At 30.2% G+C, this 12,737-nt stretch overlaps 1 protein-coding gene across 1 annotated transcript; it reads left to right on the forward strand.

Annotated features, from left to right (window-relative positions):
• The first annotated feature begins 297 nt into the window (after positions 1-297).
• On the forward strand, positions 298-4,922 carry LOC109008220. Its single transcript, XM_018988231.2, has 9 exons — positions 298-567; positions 777-973; positions 2,072-2,253; positions 2,336-2,620; positions 2,708-2,766; positions 2,879-2,915; positions 3,007-3,078; positions 3,892-4,216; positions 4,339-4,922. The coding sequence occupies exons 1-9, from the start codon at positions 441-443 to the stop codon at positions 4,714-4,716; spliced, it is 1,662 nt and encodes a 553-aa protein (XP_018843776.2). The 5' UTR covers positions 298-440; the 3' UTR covers positions 4,717-4,922.
• The last annotated feature ends 7,815 nt before the right edge of the window (positions 4,923-12,737 follow it).

The following is a 12,737-nucleotide window of genomic DNA, read 5'->3' on the forward strand; positions in this document are numbered from 1 at the left end:
ACTTGATGTCACTACAATCACTATGAGGTGGACCCTCTCGTGGGCTTTGGGCTCGTAAATTACAGAAATGCGCTTCATTAGTTCATTTCAGAATTTATTTATTTTTATTTAGGAATTTAGATTGGGACAATTATTGGGGTCCCTTTGTTTCATTTAGGCAAAGATTTAATAAATTTTAAATCGGTAAATTGTGTGGCCGAAAACAAAAATGTTGGCTAAAAAAGTAAAAATGCAAAAGGGGTAATTCAGTCAAAAAGGTTCCCAACACAGTGGTGTTTGGCTGGCTAACCGGGAGGGAGTATCCCACAGTCCCACTCTCACAGCTCACTTCCCTCCCTCTCCTCCCTACTTCACCCACCGTTATACCTCTCTCTCTCAAAATCCGGTGCGCAAGCAGAGCTTTCTGTTTCTGTTTCTGTTTCTGTCTCTTCTCTCTCATAATGTCATGTTTTTGGTCTTTCACGTCTTCTTTTCTGGCCACTTTTCTGTTCCTTTACTCTGCTACTTTCTTTTCCTTTTCACACGGGGATTCTCTTTCTTCACCCCTCCAAACTCTGCCCACTACAGGTACTGCTCTTCGTTCTTTTTTTCCTGTTTGGCTGCTGAGAAAATGTAAGATTATAGAATATCTATACAGTGTTCCTGTTTCTCTGTACTCTGTTTTTTTACAATCATCAACAAAGGAGCCAAAATAAATTTCCTATTTCTACCACATTGGCGCTGTTTGCGTGGAAGATAATTGTTTCTTTCCTTCTTAAATCTTCTCTCCTTTCCAGGTTGGGAAAATGAAGGAAAATATGGTGTGGATCACTCGCAGGGGAGTTGGAGGTCTCTCGTGGAGGGTCCCACTGCTGCACCTATTGAAAGCTCATCATATGTCTTGGCTTCAAAGAGAACATACCGAAAAGACCCTCTCAATGGGTTCAAAAAGTACACCAAAGGATGGAATATCAGTGAGCGCCATTACTGGGCTGTAAGTTTCTCAAACTACCTCCTACGAATTAGACCGGTTTTCTTGTCCTAGATAGCTGTCTTGAACACGGATGGCTTTGATTGCCAGTATGAGTTTTACTTTTGTATCCTCTTTTTGGGGCATGCCTCGGTCTGGTAGAGAGGTGGGTTTGGTGCTAAATCATGATATATGTTGTCTTAACCTGTGGTGGTACAGTACGGGAGACACTATTCTTTCAAGGGAATGAATGCCATCAAGTAAAACTTGATACAGTAGGAGGCTTGTATTTAGCAGTACTACTGTATTGTTTCTGGATAAATTTACAGGTGGGTTGAGGAGCAATCTAGATTTAAAAAGGAAAAAAAACTGTGGTAGGGAATGTTGGTCACATGTCGTTAAATGAATAATATTTTGATCATCAAGTGTCTTTACTCTAGCACAATCTATAAAACAGAAACGTTTAAATGAAAAATAAAAAGGAGCAGAAAATGATGTTTTAATCGTGAATTTATTAGTTCTTTCATAAGAAAGTTTGCTCCAAACCTTTTTCTTTACATGAGATCTCCCGGTTGTCTTTTCTTCTTCCTTTTTTATGGTTTGAATGGGGATTTTTTTTTTTTTTTTTTAAGGAAAATTAGGAACCTTTTCAATTGTATGTTGAAACTTATGGATGTGCGGTATTAGAATGGATTTAAGGCTGGGATTGGCAGAAAGTGCATACAATGTATATAAAAGGAAAATGATACTAATAAAACAAGCATGTGCTATCCAGTTCCCTTTCCAATTATAGTGGGAGAATATTCTGATTTTCGTTAGCTAAGATTCATCTCAAGTCTCAAAATTTTATTTCTTTCACATTTCCATAGAGGTCTTGGTCTCATCACTCTCATGATCAATTTACTGATGCTTTTGATTTATTATCAATTATCGTATTTGCAATTTGCTTCCTATGTACGCAAATCCTTTCTCTGGGTTTCTTTCGATTAATTTCGGAATTCAGTTTAATTTACTTCTAATAACATTTTATCTGTACTTATATTGGTTTTTTGTTATGTTTGAACTGCTGTATTCCTATTCTTAACTTATTTCCCCGTCTCCTTTTCTTTTTTGAAAATGCAGTCTGTGGGTTTTACTGCAGTTCCCTTGTTTGTCATCGCTGCAGTCTGGTTCCTTGCACTTGGAATGTGCTTATGTCTCATCTGTGTCTGTTCTTTCTGTCGTAAAAGGGAGCCTTATGGCTATTCCAGGACGGCTTATGCTCTCTCTCTTATCTTCCTCATGATCTTCACTATTGCAGCCATGTAAATCCTCTCTCTCTCTCTCTCTCTCTCTCTCTCAAGTTCCACTTTTGTAATAACTTGATGTGCTATACTGTGGTTACAGTGTTGGATGCGTTGTTTTATATGCTGGTCAGGGGAGGTTCCACAGTAGTACCACGGATACATTGGAGTATGTTGTGGTTCAGGCAGATTTCACAGTTGAGAAGCTTAGAAGTGTGTCTGGTTATCTTGGTGCAGCTAAGCAGATTGGAATAGATCGAATTTTTCTACCTACAAATGTTCAAACTGATATTGACCAGATTGAAACAAAAATTAATTCTTCTGCTGGTACCCTTGCTGACCGAGCAGTGAAGAATTCAGACGACATTCGCGATCTCTTGGATTCTGTGTAATGAAGAATTAAGTCTTGCCTTCTCTATTGTGTGCTTCTGAGACGTATCTTAATGCTAAAATGAATATGGTGATGTTCATGCAGGAGACTGGCACTCATCATAATCGCAGCTATTATGCTTGTCTTGACATTTCTTGGACTCTGTAAGCCTTGTCAATCACCTTTTTGCAATGCTATGTATCATGAACTTCATAAATTTAAAACATTTTCTGCAGAGATCCTAATTTTTTTTTGTACTCTTTGCGTTTGCTTCAGTATTCTCAATATTTGGCATGCAGTCTCTTGTTTACATGTGAGTAAGAAAATCATGTCCAGCACTGCATTTTCCTTTTATGTTATTTCCCTCATTCATGTCGCTCCAACAAATGCTGCATTTGTTGCAGCCTGGTGGTCGCTGGGTGGGTACTTGTTACAGGAACATTTATCATGTGCGGCATATTTCTTCTCCTACACAAGTAAGTTTTGTGACAATGTGTAATGCTTACAGTTTTCTTCGAGATATCTTGCTGCCCATATATACTTGCAAAGCTATGTGTGGTTATACTAATTGAACATTTCATATCCTTTGCCACAATCCATGTTGCTCATCACTTTCTAATAAAATGGTTACAAAGTCTAGATTGGCAACTCTCTGCACTCCATTTGACTGCAAGTATTTTGAAGAACGATTACTGTTAATACTGAGTCCTTATGGCTCTATTTTAAGGATGATAAGGGTGTTAACTTGTCAGTCTATTCTTAGTGTCGTCATTTTCTGTTTGCCTACATCTTTATTCAGCATTGTGCTAAATCGAGGCTAATTAAATTTATTATGAACTTATGAACGGTTGGTCCTTAGAAAGTTTGTCATGTTCGTCAAAATGAAGACCAATGGGGGTGGCTCATAAAGATTGCAGGCAGAGCCATGACATGAAGTGCCAAGCATAGTTTTTTCTTCACTATAGAGGAGATTCGACATCTTTTTGTCACAGTAATCTTAACTAAACTGTAAACAAAAGGAAAATGGATTTTCTTTCGCTTGTTGTGCAAAAATATCCCAATAAGCGTATAGTATACACATTTTCTCTTCAATAGGAATATCAGTTCTCAGCATTACAACAAAAAGGAAAAAAAAAAATCCATGGTCGCAGTGCTCAAGTGCTAAAGTTTCCACGTCACTTCAGAATTTTCAACTTCAGTTTGCTGCTACATGTGTTAATTATCAGGTTCATTCGTTTGATGATAGTATTTTAGCTCAGACGCTGATCTTTTCCCCTTTTACCTATTAGTGTAGCTGCAGACACTTGTGTTGCAATGGATGAATGGACTCAAAATCCTACTTCTCATACAGCTTTAGATGATATACTTCCGTGTGTGGATACTGCAACTGCACAAGAGACCTTGATGCGGAGCAAGGAAGTCACTTCTGAGCTTGTCAATTTACTTAACGAGGTCATTACCAATGTCTCGAACTTAAATTTTGCCCCCAACTTCACACCATTGTACTACAACCAATCCGGCCCAAAGATACCCCTCCTATGTAACCCATTTTATTCCGACTTGACGGATCGAGCTTGCACTGCTGGTGAAGTGGACTTGACCAATGCAACAGAGGTAAGCAGTTGGTCTCGTTTCCAAATACAACTTTCACATGTACCAATTTAGCAAAGCATCTGGAGGTCTTTCTCCAGTGCCAGAATAAAAAAGGAAGCTTTACTTTCATTTAAATCATGCAGGTTTGGATGAACTATGTCTGCCAAGTTTCAGCAACTGAGATATGTGTCACAACAGGGCGTTTGACCCCGACCTTCTACAACCAGATGACTGCCGGAGTAAATGTTAGCTTTGCCTTGTATAATTATGCACCTTTCCTTGTTGAACTTGAAGATTGCACATTTGTGAGGGAAACATTCAGCGAAATACATAGAGACCATTGTCCTGGTCTGCGGCGATACAGTGGATGGATCTATATAGGGTTGGTGATGGTCTCCACTTCAGTTATGCTCTCACTGATCTTCTGGGTTATCTATGGGAGAGAGAGGCGTCACCGTGTGTATACCAAAAAGTTAACATCTGAATCAGCCGAAGCTTTTGAAGGAGGCAAGGAGCAGTAAAATGTTATTTCCACTGCATTGGGACGGACATACAGGATGGACTATTTCTTTGCATTCGGTTTGGTTACCATGTGTTGTAAAAAGAACTACTTCTATCATGCTTTTTTACATAGAAACCAACTTCCAGATTTTGCATACTTGCTTTGGCACTGATGTGATAAGATTGAATGAAACAAAGTGAGCGTGTGTTTATAATTTTCCTTAGGTTAAACATCGGTGACCTACTTAACAACCTTCCTTGAAATAGGCTTTGGGACGGCAAGTATCCGCCGTTAAGATTGGGTTGGTTATAAACTCATGGTCCAGTTGGGCGGTACCCACTACCACTCAATGCACTCATGAGCATTCATCGTTTTGTCTTCACAATTTGAAACACCAATTAAAAAAAGGGTGGCTCTACAGCCACCACTAGGGTTCCTACTAGTGCATTTTGGAATTTTTTTTTTTTTTACATATATATTTTTAATACTTTTAAATATTTTTTTAACAAATAAAAAATTTACAACATCATTAAAAAATATTTCTTTAATTATTAAGTAAAAAAAAAAAATCTTAACAAAAGCTCATAAGAGCAACATTTTCTTTAAAAAAACTGATCTGGTACATTTCAAGTCACGTGATTTATTGTATCGACGATAAAATTGATTTTATAATTTAACATATTATATAAAATCATATCATTCTATAAATTTATTTTTATATAATCTAATTAAAGTATTTTCCTTTTCTATATATAAAGTGGATTTCTTTTGGTGAAGGCTCTCGAGACTCTCAATAATGACAAATGATACTTGCAGTTGTGAGTGTGCAAGTATCGTGTAGTCGTTTTAAAAAAAGTGAATAAATATGAGACCTATATAAAAAAAATTAATTTTTTAATAGTAGATTCCATTCTTTTTCAAAGTGATTACACGATATTTATACATTCCACGATTGTATATAAAATTACTCATCAATAATTAAGGCTTTTTTCAAACCTGGGTTTAGATCTTGTCATGGGATATCCTTTTGGCATCGCGTGGATGGATTTTCCAAAGTAAAAAGCAACGCAGGTGTTACCCTATTTACACTTCATCCCCCACCATGTTGGATTTGGTGCCTTGGTAGCCCTCCAGTTTAACCACTCACCCATCTCCACCCGCACAAAGTCGTTCGGTTCCTTTTCAACCGACACCTTCCTAATTTATCAAAAGAAAATCATAAACACATAACATTTTTTTACAATATTTTACATAATTATATATTAAATAATAAATATTTTTTAAAATTTATTTATAAGATGTTATATTAGATAAATTTATGATAGGATGACAGCACCATTTCATCTATAATTAAGAAATAAATAATATTTTTTTCAATCATGTGGGTAGAAAGTCTTATCCAATGTTCCAAAGTAGGTTGCCTCGTTGAGATTGTAGCAAATCTTATTACGATGTGACCATCTTTATTTATTAAAGTTTAATGGTATCGAGTTCCGAATTCAGCTCATCTCCCCGAAGAATGCGGATCCTAGAAAGACCGCTTGTTTAAAAACCATTCGTTATTGAAAATTATTTGTTTCAATATAATTCACTATTAAATTGTTTCAGACTTATTACTAATAATTAATTACTCCCTATTTTAACACCCAAATGGTTTTAACACCCACATGGATACTATCCATTCCTTATTGAAAATATTTTATTCACAGAATAATTTTATAAAAATAAATTTATAAGCTGATTGATCGTAAGATTGTAAAATATATTTAGCGTGTTATATTAAACTCCGTCAATATAAAATATCACTTTTATAAATTAAATCTCTAGGAAGTAGTTGCGCTTACATTGTAGTTATTATCAAGGGTTTTCTTGCTTGAAAAGTAAACACTTATGAGTAATTATATACACATAATATATTACATAATATATTGTATAACAATATTATAAAATGAGAATATTTTTATAAAATTATGTTACTTTTATAATATATTTAATAAAAATATTCCCCATTTAAAATATAATTTTATAAAGTATTGTAAAAAATATTGTGTGTAAATTATTTTCCATTCGAGATATCCATATACTTGAATGAAAAATGATAAATATATTACTTTTCACAATACATTATACAACTATATTTTAAAATGAATGGTAATTTAATAAAATACTTTATAAAAATAATATCACTTTATAAAAATACCTTCGTTTTAAAATATATGTTATGAAATATGTTGTGTGGATATCATTATTTCCGAACCGGATAAGAACGTAGAAGACTTTTTCTCCTCGTTTAATTGAATATCCGACCTTACGTTGTGCCAAAGGGCATTGGAATAATGTTAATTGTTTAATTGATGATAAATTACATAGATATCTAAGATCTTTTTATTTAATCCACAATAATATTGGGAGAATGGGCATTGTGAATATTATTTTAAAAATTATATAGATAGAAGATAAGTTATCAAAATATAAAAACGAGAAGATAAATACTACAGTCATATAATATATTACAGAGCGTGAATATGAGATTATTGCCGTCATGCCTCGGAGAAATCACGCTTGAAAGCTAATCCCTTTCCTAATGTTTATCGCTATTTGGGAGACAAGGGCCTCGCTAAAATACAGTAAATTTGGACAAGCACGCACGCACGTACAAACTGAGAGAGGAAACTAGATCTTGCGATACAAATAATTTAAAAATAAATAAATAAAAAAGGACAGTTCATTCATCTTTTTTTTCTCCAAGGTAATAATATGCTGTCACGCATTGTATGAATAAAATAAGTAAGCCAAGCCCAAATCTAAGAGAAAGCTCCAGCAAAACGTTGAAAGGGTCGGCTTCATAACACCTCTCGAACATCGCCTAACAACTAACAATATCTGCAAAATAATTTAGCACTAAAATCATAGAAGGCATTACTTTTGTCGAAGCAAGATATATTCGTGATTTTCTGCCACCATTTAAGATTAATATTGAGAAAATACGAGATGACATGAGATGATCTATAAATAATAGTAAAATTATTTGTGAATAATAGTGAAATATTTTGAGTTAATATATTTTATAAAGTTTTAAAAAATAAGAGAGAACAAGTTGAATAAAAATATTAGAAAATTAAAATTTAATTATTTTGAAATTTAAAAAAGTTAAACTATTTTATATATTTTGTTTAAAATTTTAAGAGAGTCGTAATAATTAGGTAATAATTAGATAAAAAAAATTAAAAAATTAAAATTCAAAAGTATTTATGTTTATAATATTTAGATATTGAAATGAATCGGGAGGATTTTGCCAAGAAAAGGGTATTCTTTACTCTTTAATCAGGATTTGACTTATGCCTCGTTTGTTTATTTTAATTTTTTGAAAAATGTCTTGGCATAGAGGAATTTTATGAAAGTTAACTTATAATAAATTGATATGATTTGTTGTAGTATGTTAGATTAATGAAGTTATTTATATTATAAAATAAATCTAAGATATCACGTGAAATTATGTTTTAAATAAATTTATAATAAATTGACGTGATTTATTGTATTAATTAAAATATAAAATTATTTATATTGTAAAATAGATTAATATATCACATGAAATAATACTAATTTATAAATTTGATTTTGTAAAATTTCATTGTGCTTATAGTACTTTATTTCATTTTTATTTAGAATTAGATATGTCGGATGAGCAGTTTAGAAGAATCGAATCCATTAAAGAGGGGGACAAAATAAGGGACAGTGTCCCTTGTACCAAAAGATAAGGTCGAGCATCATGCACCAATTGTCTCCAAAATATTCATTTTAACAAGCGAATTTAATGATTATTATTGCTGCTTAATCATTCTAGTGTATAGCTGTCACACTTTCATTGATTTATATTATATTGTTTGTTTAGACTTTTATGTAGATCTCTACTTACATTGGATTTGTCAACAAGTTTATACTATTCGTTTAGCCACAATCGAGAATATCATAACAATGACCAAACAGGCACGCAATTTGAGTGACCACATAAAAAATAGAGTTGTGCTACACATAAGCTCCACATCCTGCACATCCACTTAAAAATATGTGATTTTATTTTTTTATCATCATATTTCATATTGAATTAAAAATAAGAATAGAGAGAGAGAGGAAACAAGGGTATGCTTGGAATGAATGTAAATTTTGCGTACATGAATGATTTTATAAATAGTAATGAGATATTTTGAGTTAAATTTTTTTAAAATTTTTTTTTTTTAAATTGAATAAAAAATATTATAAAGTTGAAATATTGTTAAAATATAATTTTTTTATATAATTCTTATTTTAAATTTGAATAAGTTAAATTATTTTTTATTTAAAAATTTAAAAGAATTATAATGATTAATTTAAAAAATTGTAATTATTTATATTTAAATAATATTTAAAAATAAAATAAATTAGAATTAGATGAGACCAATTGTTACCAAGGATCCCTATTTGATGCTACTGGTTAAGAAATTGAATAATGCTACTCTTACCAATGAGTTTTACCAATAGTTTTTACCGTTCTACTTTTTTTATTTTTTTTTTTATTTTTTTTTTACTTAATGATTAAATAAATACTTTTTAATAATATTATGAATTTTTTTATTTTTTTAAAAATATTTAAATGTATTAAAAAAATACATAAAAAAAATACAAAAAAAATAAAACTCACAATTACATTAACGGTAGCTCCCAGCTACCGCTGGGAGCGGTGGCCCTAGCGCCACTCTAAGAAATTTGAATTTGAACTCGTAAAATGTATCTAATGTAAAAATATTATTAATTATTGGGTCATTCTTCTACAGGGACCGAATTGGTGCACCTTCGGTACAAAATCATAGTGTCCTCTAGTTTTGAATGCTAACGTATTTTATTTATTTTTTAAAAATGTTTTAAAAGATGTCATTATTAATAAATTTGTCTATTTTTAAATATTTAAAAAATATAATAAACTAGCGGTCAAACCCAACGTTAAGAATTGGGCGTCACAGACTCACAGTAGCACGACCCTATAACGATTATTTTAGAATAATGACAGAGTTATTATTCTATTACTATTCACCAACTATTCTTTTTATATTTTATTTTTTTTAATTTTTATTTTACTTAATAATTAAAGAAGTGAATATTAATAAAATTATAGATTTTTAAATTTTTTATTAATGATTAAGGATGTTAAAAAAATATTTAAAATAAAATAATAAAAAAATAAAAAATTTGAAATACACTTGAGTAGTAGATGGATAATAATAAGATAGTAAGCCTATAACTACTAATTATTTTATATAAATTTAGTAATATTTTATCATTTTAATATATTGATGTTATATTTGAGATTCACCTTTCAACGGTTAGTCGAATGATTAAAAGATGAAAGATACATGTATTTAGTATATATATGATATGAATGATTCAAATGGAAACTGTTTAGGCAGACAATTTTGTCTCTTAAACGTTTGTTTGTAGAGAGTATCGACAATAACATATATTAAACCAATCACAATACAAAATAATGTACTGATGAAACTCTAAATGTATTATTTTAATTTATGATATCATATTTTATATGAGTACATATCAGAATATAATCGATCATGGATATAAATTTATCTTATGAATTATGACAAAGTAAGGAATATTCATTCCATTATCAATATTCCAATACTCTTGTTTGTTTAGTGATTTTTAAGTTACGTTTAGATATTGTATTGAGTTCAGTTGAGTTGAATTTTTTATTAATAATAGTGAATTAAGTAGTAGAGAGAGTTATGTAGAGCACATATAAACTGAGTTTAAAGTGTGTTTGAATGTTAAGATAAATTTAATTTTTTTTATAAGAAATTGAAAAAAATTATGTGTTTCACGTATAAAAATATTTTAAGTTAAAAAATATTGTGGGTCTCACGTGTAAAAAGATTTTGAATTGAGATGAGTTTAATAATTTAAGAATTTAGTATTTAGATATTAAATTCATATTAAAATTATATTGAAGTCAACTAAATTTTAATTCGAAAACTGTTTTGTTCAAAACGAAGAATCATAAAAAATCAAATATATAAATATTATAAGTCGCTATCTTGAGATATCAAAATTACGTGTTATTAAATTTCAGCTAAACCATAATATAATATTGTTTGATTCATAATATTTAAATATTTGTTATAAATAAATTATAGTATATTAATAATATAATATGATGTAAAAAAAATAAATAATAAAATAATAAACGTGTTCTGACGCCGTTAACAAATAGAGTTTTTCTGAAATCGTAATTGGTTATAACTTATGCGGCCGTCAGCGCCGCACGTGTGTGGAACTTGACCGATACAAGAACGCAAATAATTATGGTGAAAAGCAGCGACGTTGAGGATGTAGAACAGTAGAAGATGGCAAAAAGTCTCTTGCTAACAATTATTATAATTCGGGTCACTAATTTGAATTGGTCCACCAAAATAGTCATTTGAATTGGTCAACAAATATTCTGTCGTGATGCCAACGTAACACAAACTAGTAAACTTCACAATGCAAACATTGACCTATTCAATTCCAAATTTCTTCACTTTTTCATATTTTTCTTAAGATTTTGTATGTAGAATTCTCAACACGTTTTAAATCAATAGGTATGTATATACATAACTTATATAATGAGAGTCTTGCCTTCATTCCCAAGTTTCACCCGTAAACCCTTTTTGAAGTCAAAGGTAAGAAGATTCCTGCCGATTTAAGTTGTGTTTGTAACTCTGTATAGTGAAATATTATAAAGTATTATGTAAATAGTAATAAAAAAAATAATGTTAGAATATTAAATAATAATAAATAATATATGAAAAATAATAAAAAATAATAAATAATAATGATGTATTCTAAAAATACGTCAAGTATTCTCAATACACGAGGTATCTAGTTTAGAAAATATCTAGTTTATATTCTAAGAAATAGTTACTGGGTATTAAGAAAAAGATAAATATCTAGTTTATAAAATAAATTACAAACATATAACTCATAAATTGACTAAGTTTAATAGATCAGATTATAAAATTATTTTTACTATAAAGTAAATTTAACTTAAAATTTCATAAATAGTTATATGGCCTTAATTTATTTAATTTTTAAATATTCATTAATATTGTTATTTTCTTATGCATCTTTAACAAAATTATTATATAGGGTAAACTTTGCATCGTTTGGAGGAAAAAAAAAATCAATTAAGTTTATTAAATTCTTATGTCAATTAAAATCGAGAAGTACTATTTGAATATTTGAGGGGTGTAATTGATCCGGGGTGGTCACGGATCGAAAATCTTGATTTATTGTTTTTATCGGATCGAACTATTAGCTATCGGTCCAGTTGGTCCATTCGATTTTATTTGGTTCACGAACACTTTTTTCATATTTATCCTTTTTTGCTAGAAGAATTAATACAAAAAATTAATTAAATTAGTAAAATTAAAATTAAGTAATATTCTTAACATTTTATATATGGTTAATTAATATTAAATAATCTCATTGTACATACGGTCAATGGTGATCATTCGGATGAAAATTATATAATTAATTTATACAACTACTATATAAGATAATATATTATATATAAAAAATGTTTTTAATATATATATTCAGTCGGTACGAGTTCGGTCAAAAAAAATAAAACTTTGAAACTGATTAATAAGACTGTCGATTCGATCCACTGAACTGAATCATTCAGTATGATGGGTTTTTTCGATGTGGACCAATAGTCTTATAGCCCTAAAAATACCTTTACATCACACATAATTTAATTTATCTTTTAAATTGAATTACTTCTTGTGGTGTAGAGATTTTTAAGTATAATTATTCATTTATAAATCTTCTGTATACAAAAGTGTGTGCAAAAAAAGAGTAGCTCTACATCCACACATGGGGATCCGACAGAGGATCCCGATAATGCATTTTTTGTTTTTATTTGTTTTTATGTATTTTTTAAATATTTTTAAATATTTTTTTTAAAAAAATTTACAATATCATCTAAAATGCTTTTTTAATTACTAAATAATA

The sequence above is a fragment of the Juglans regia genome, chromosome 8 (assembly GCF_001411555.2).
Source record: "Juglans regia cultivar Chandler chromosome 8, Walnut 2.0, whole genome shotgun sequence".
Lineage (NCBI taxonomy): Eukaryota > Viridiplantae > Streptophyta > Magnoliopsida > Fagales > Juglandaceae > Juglans > Juglans regia.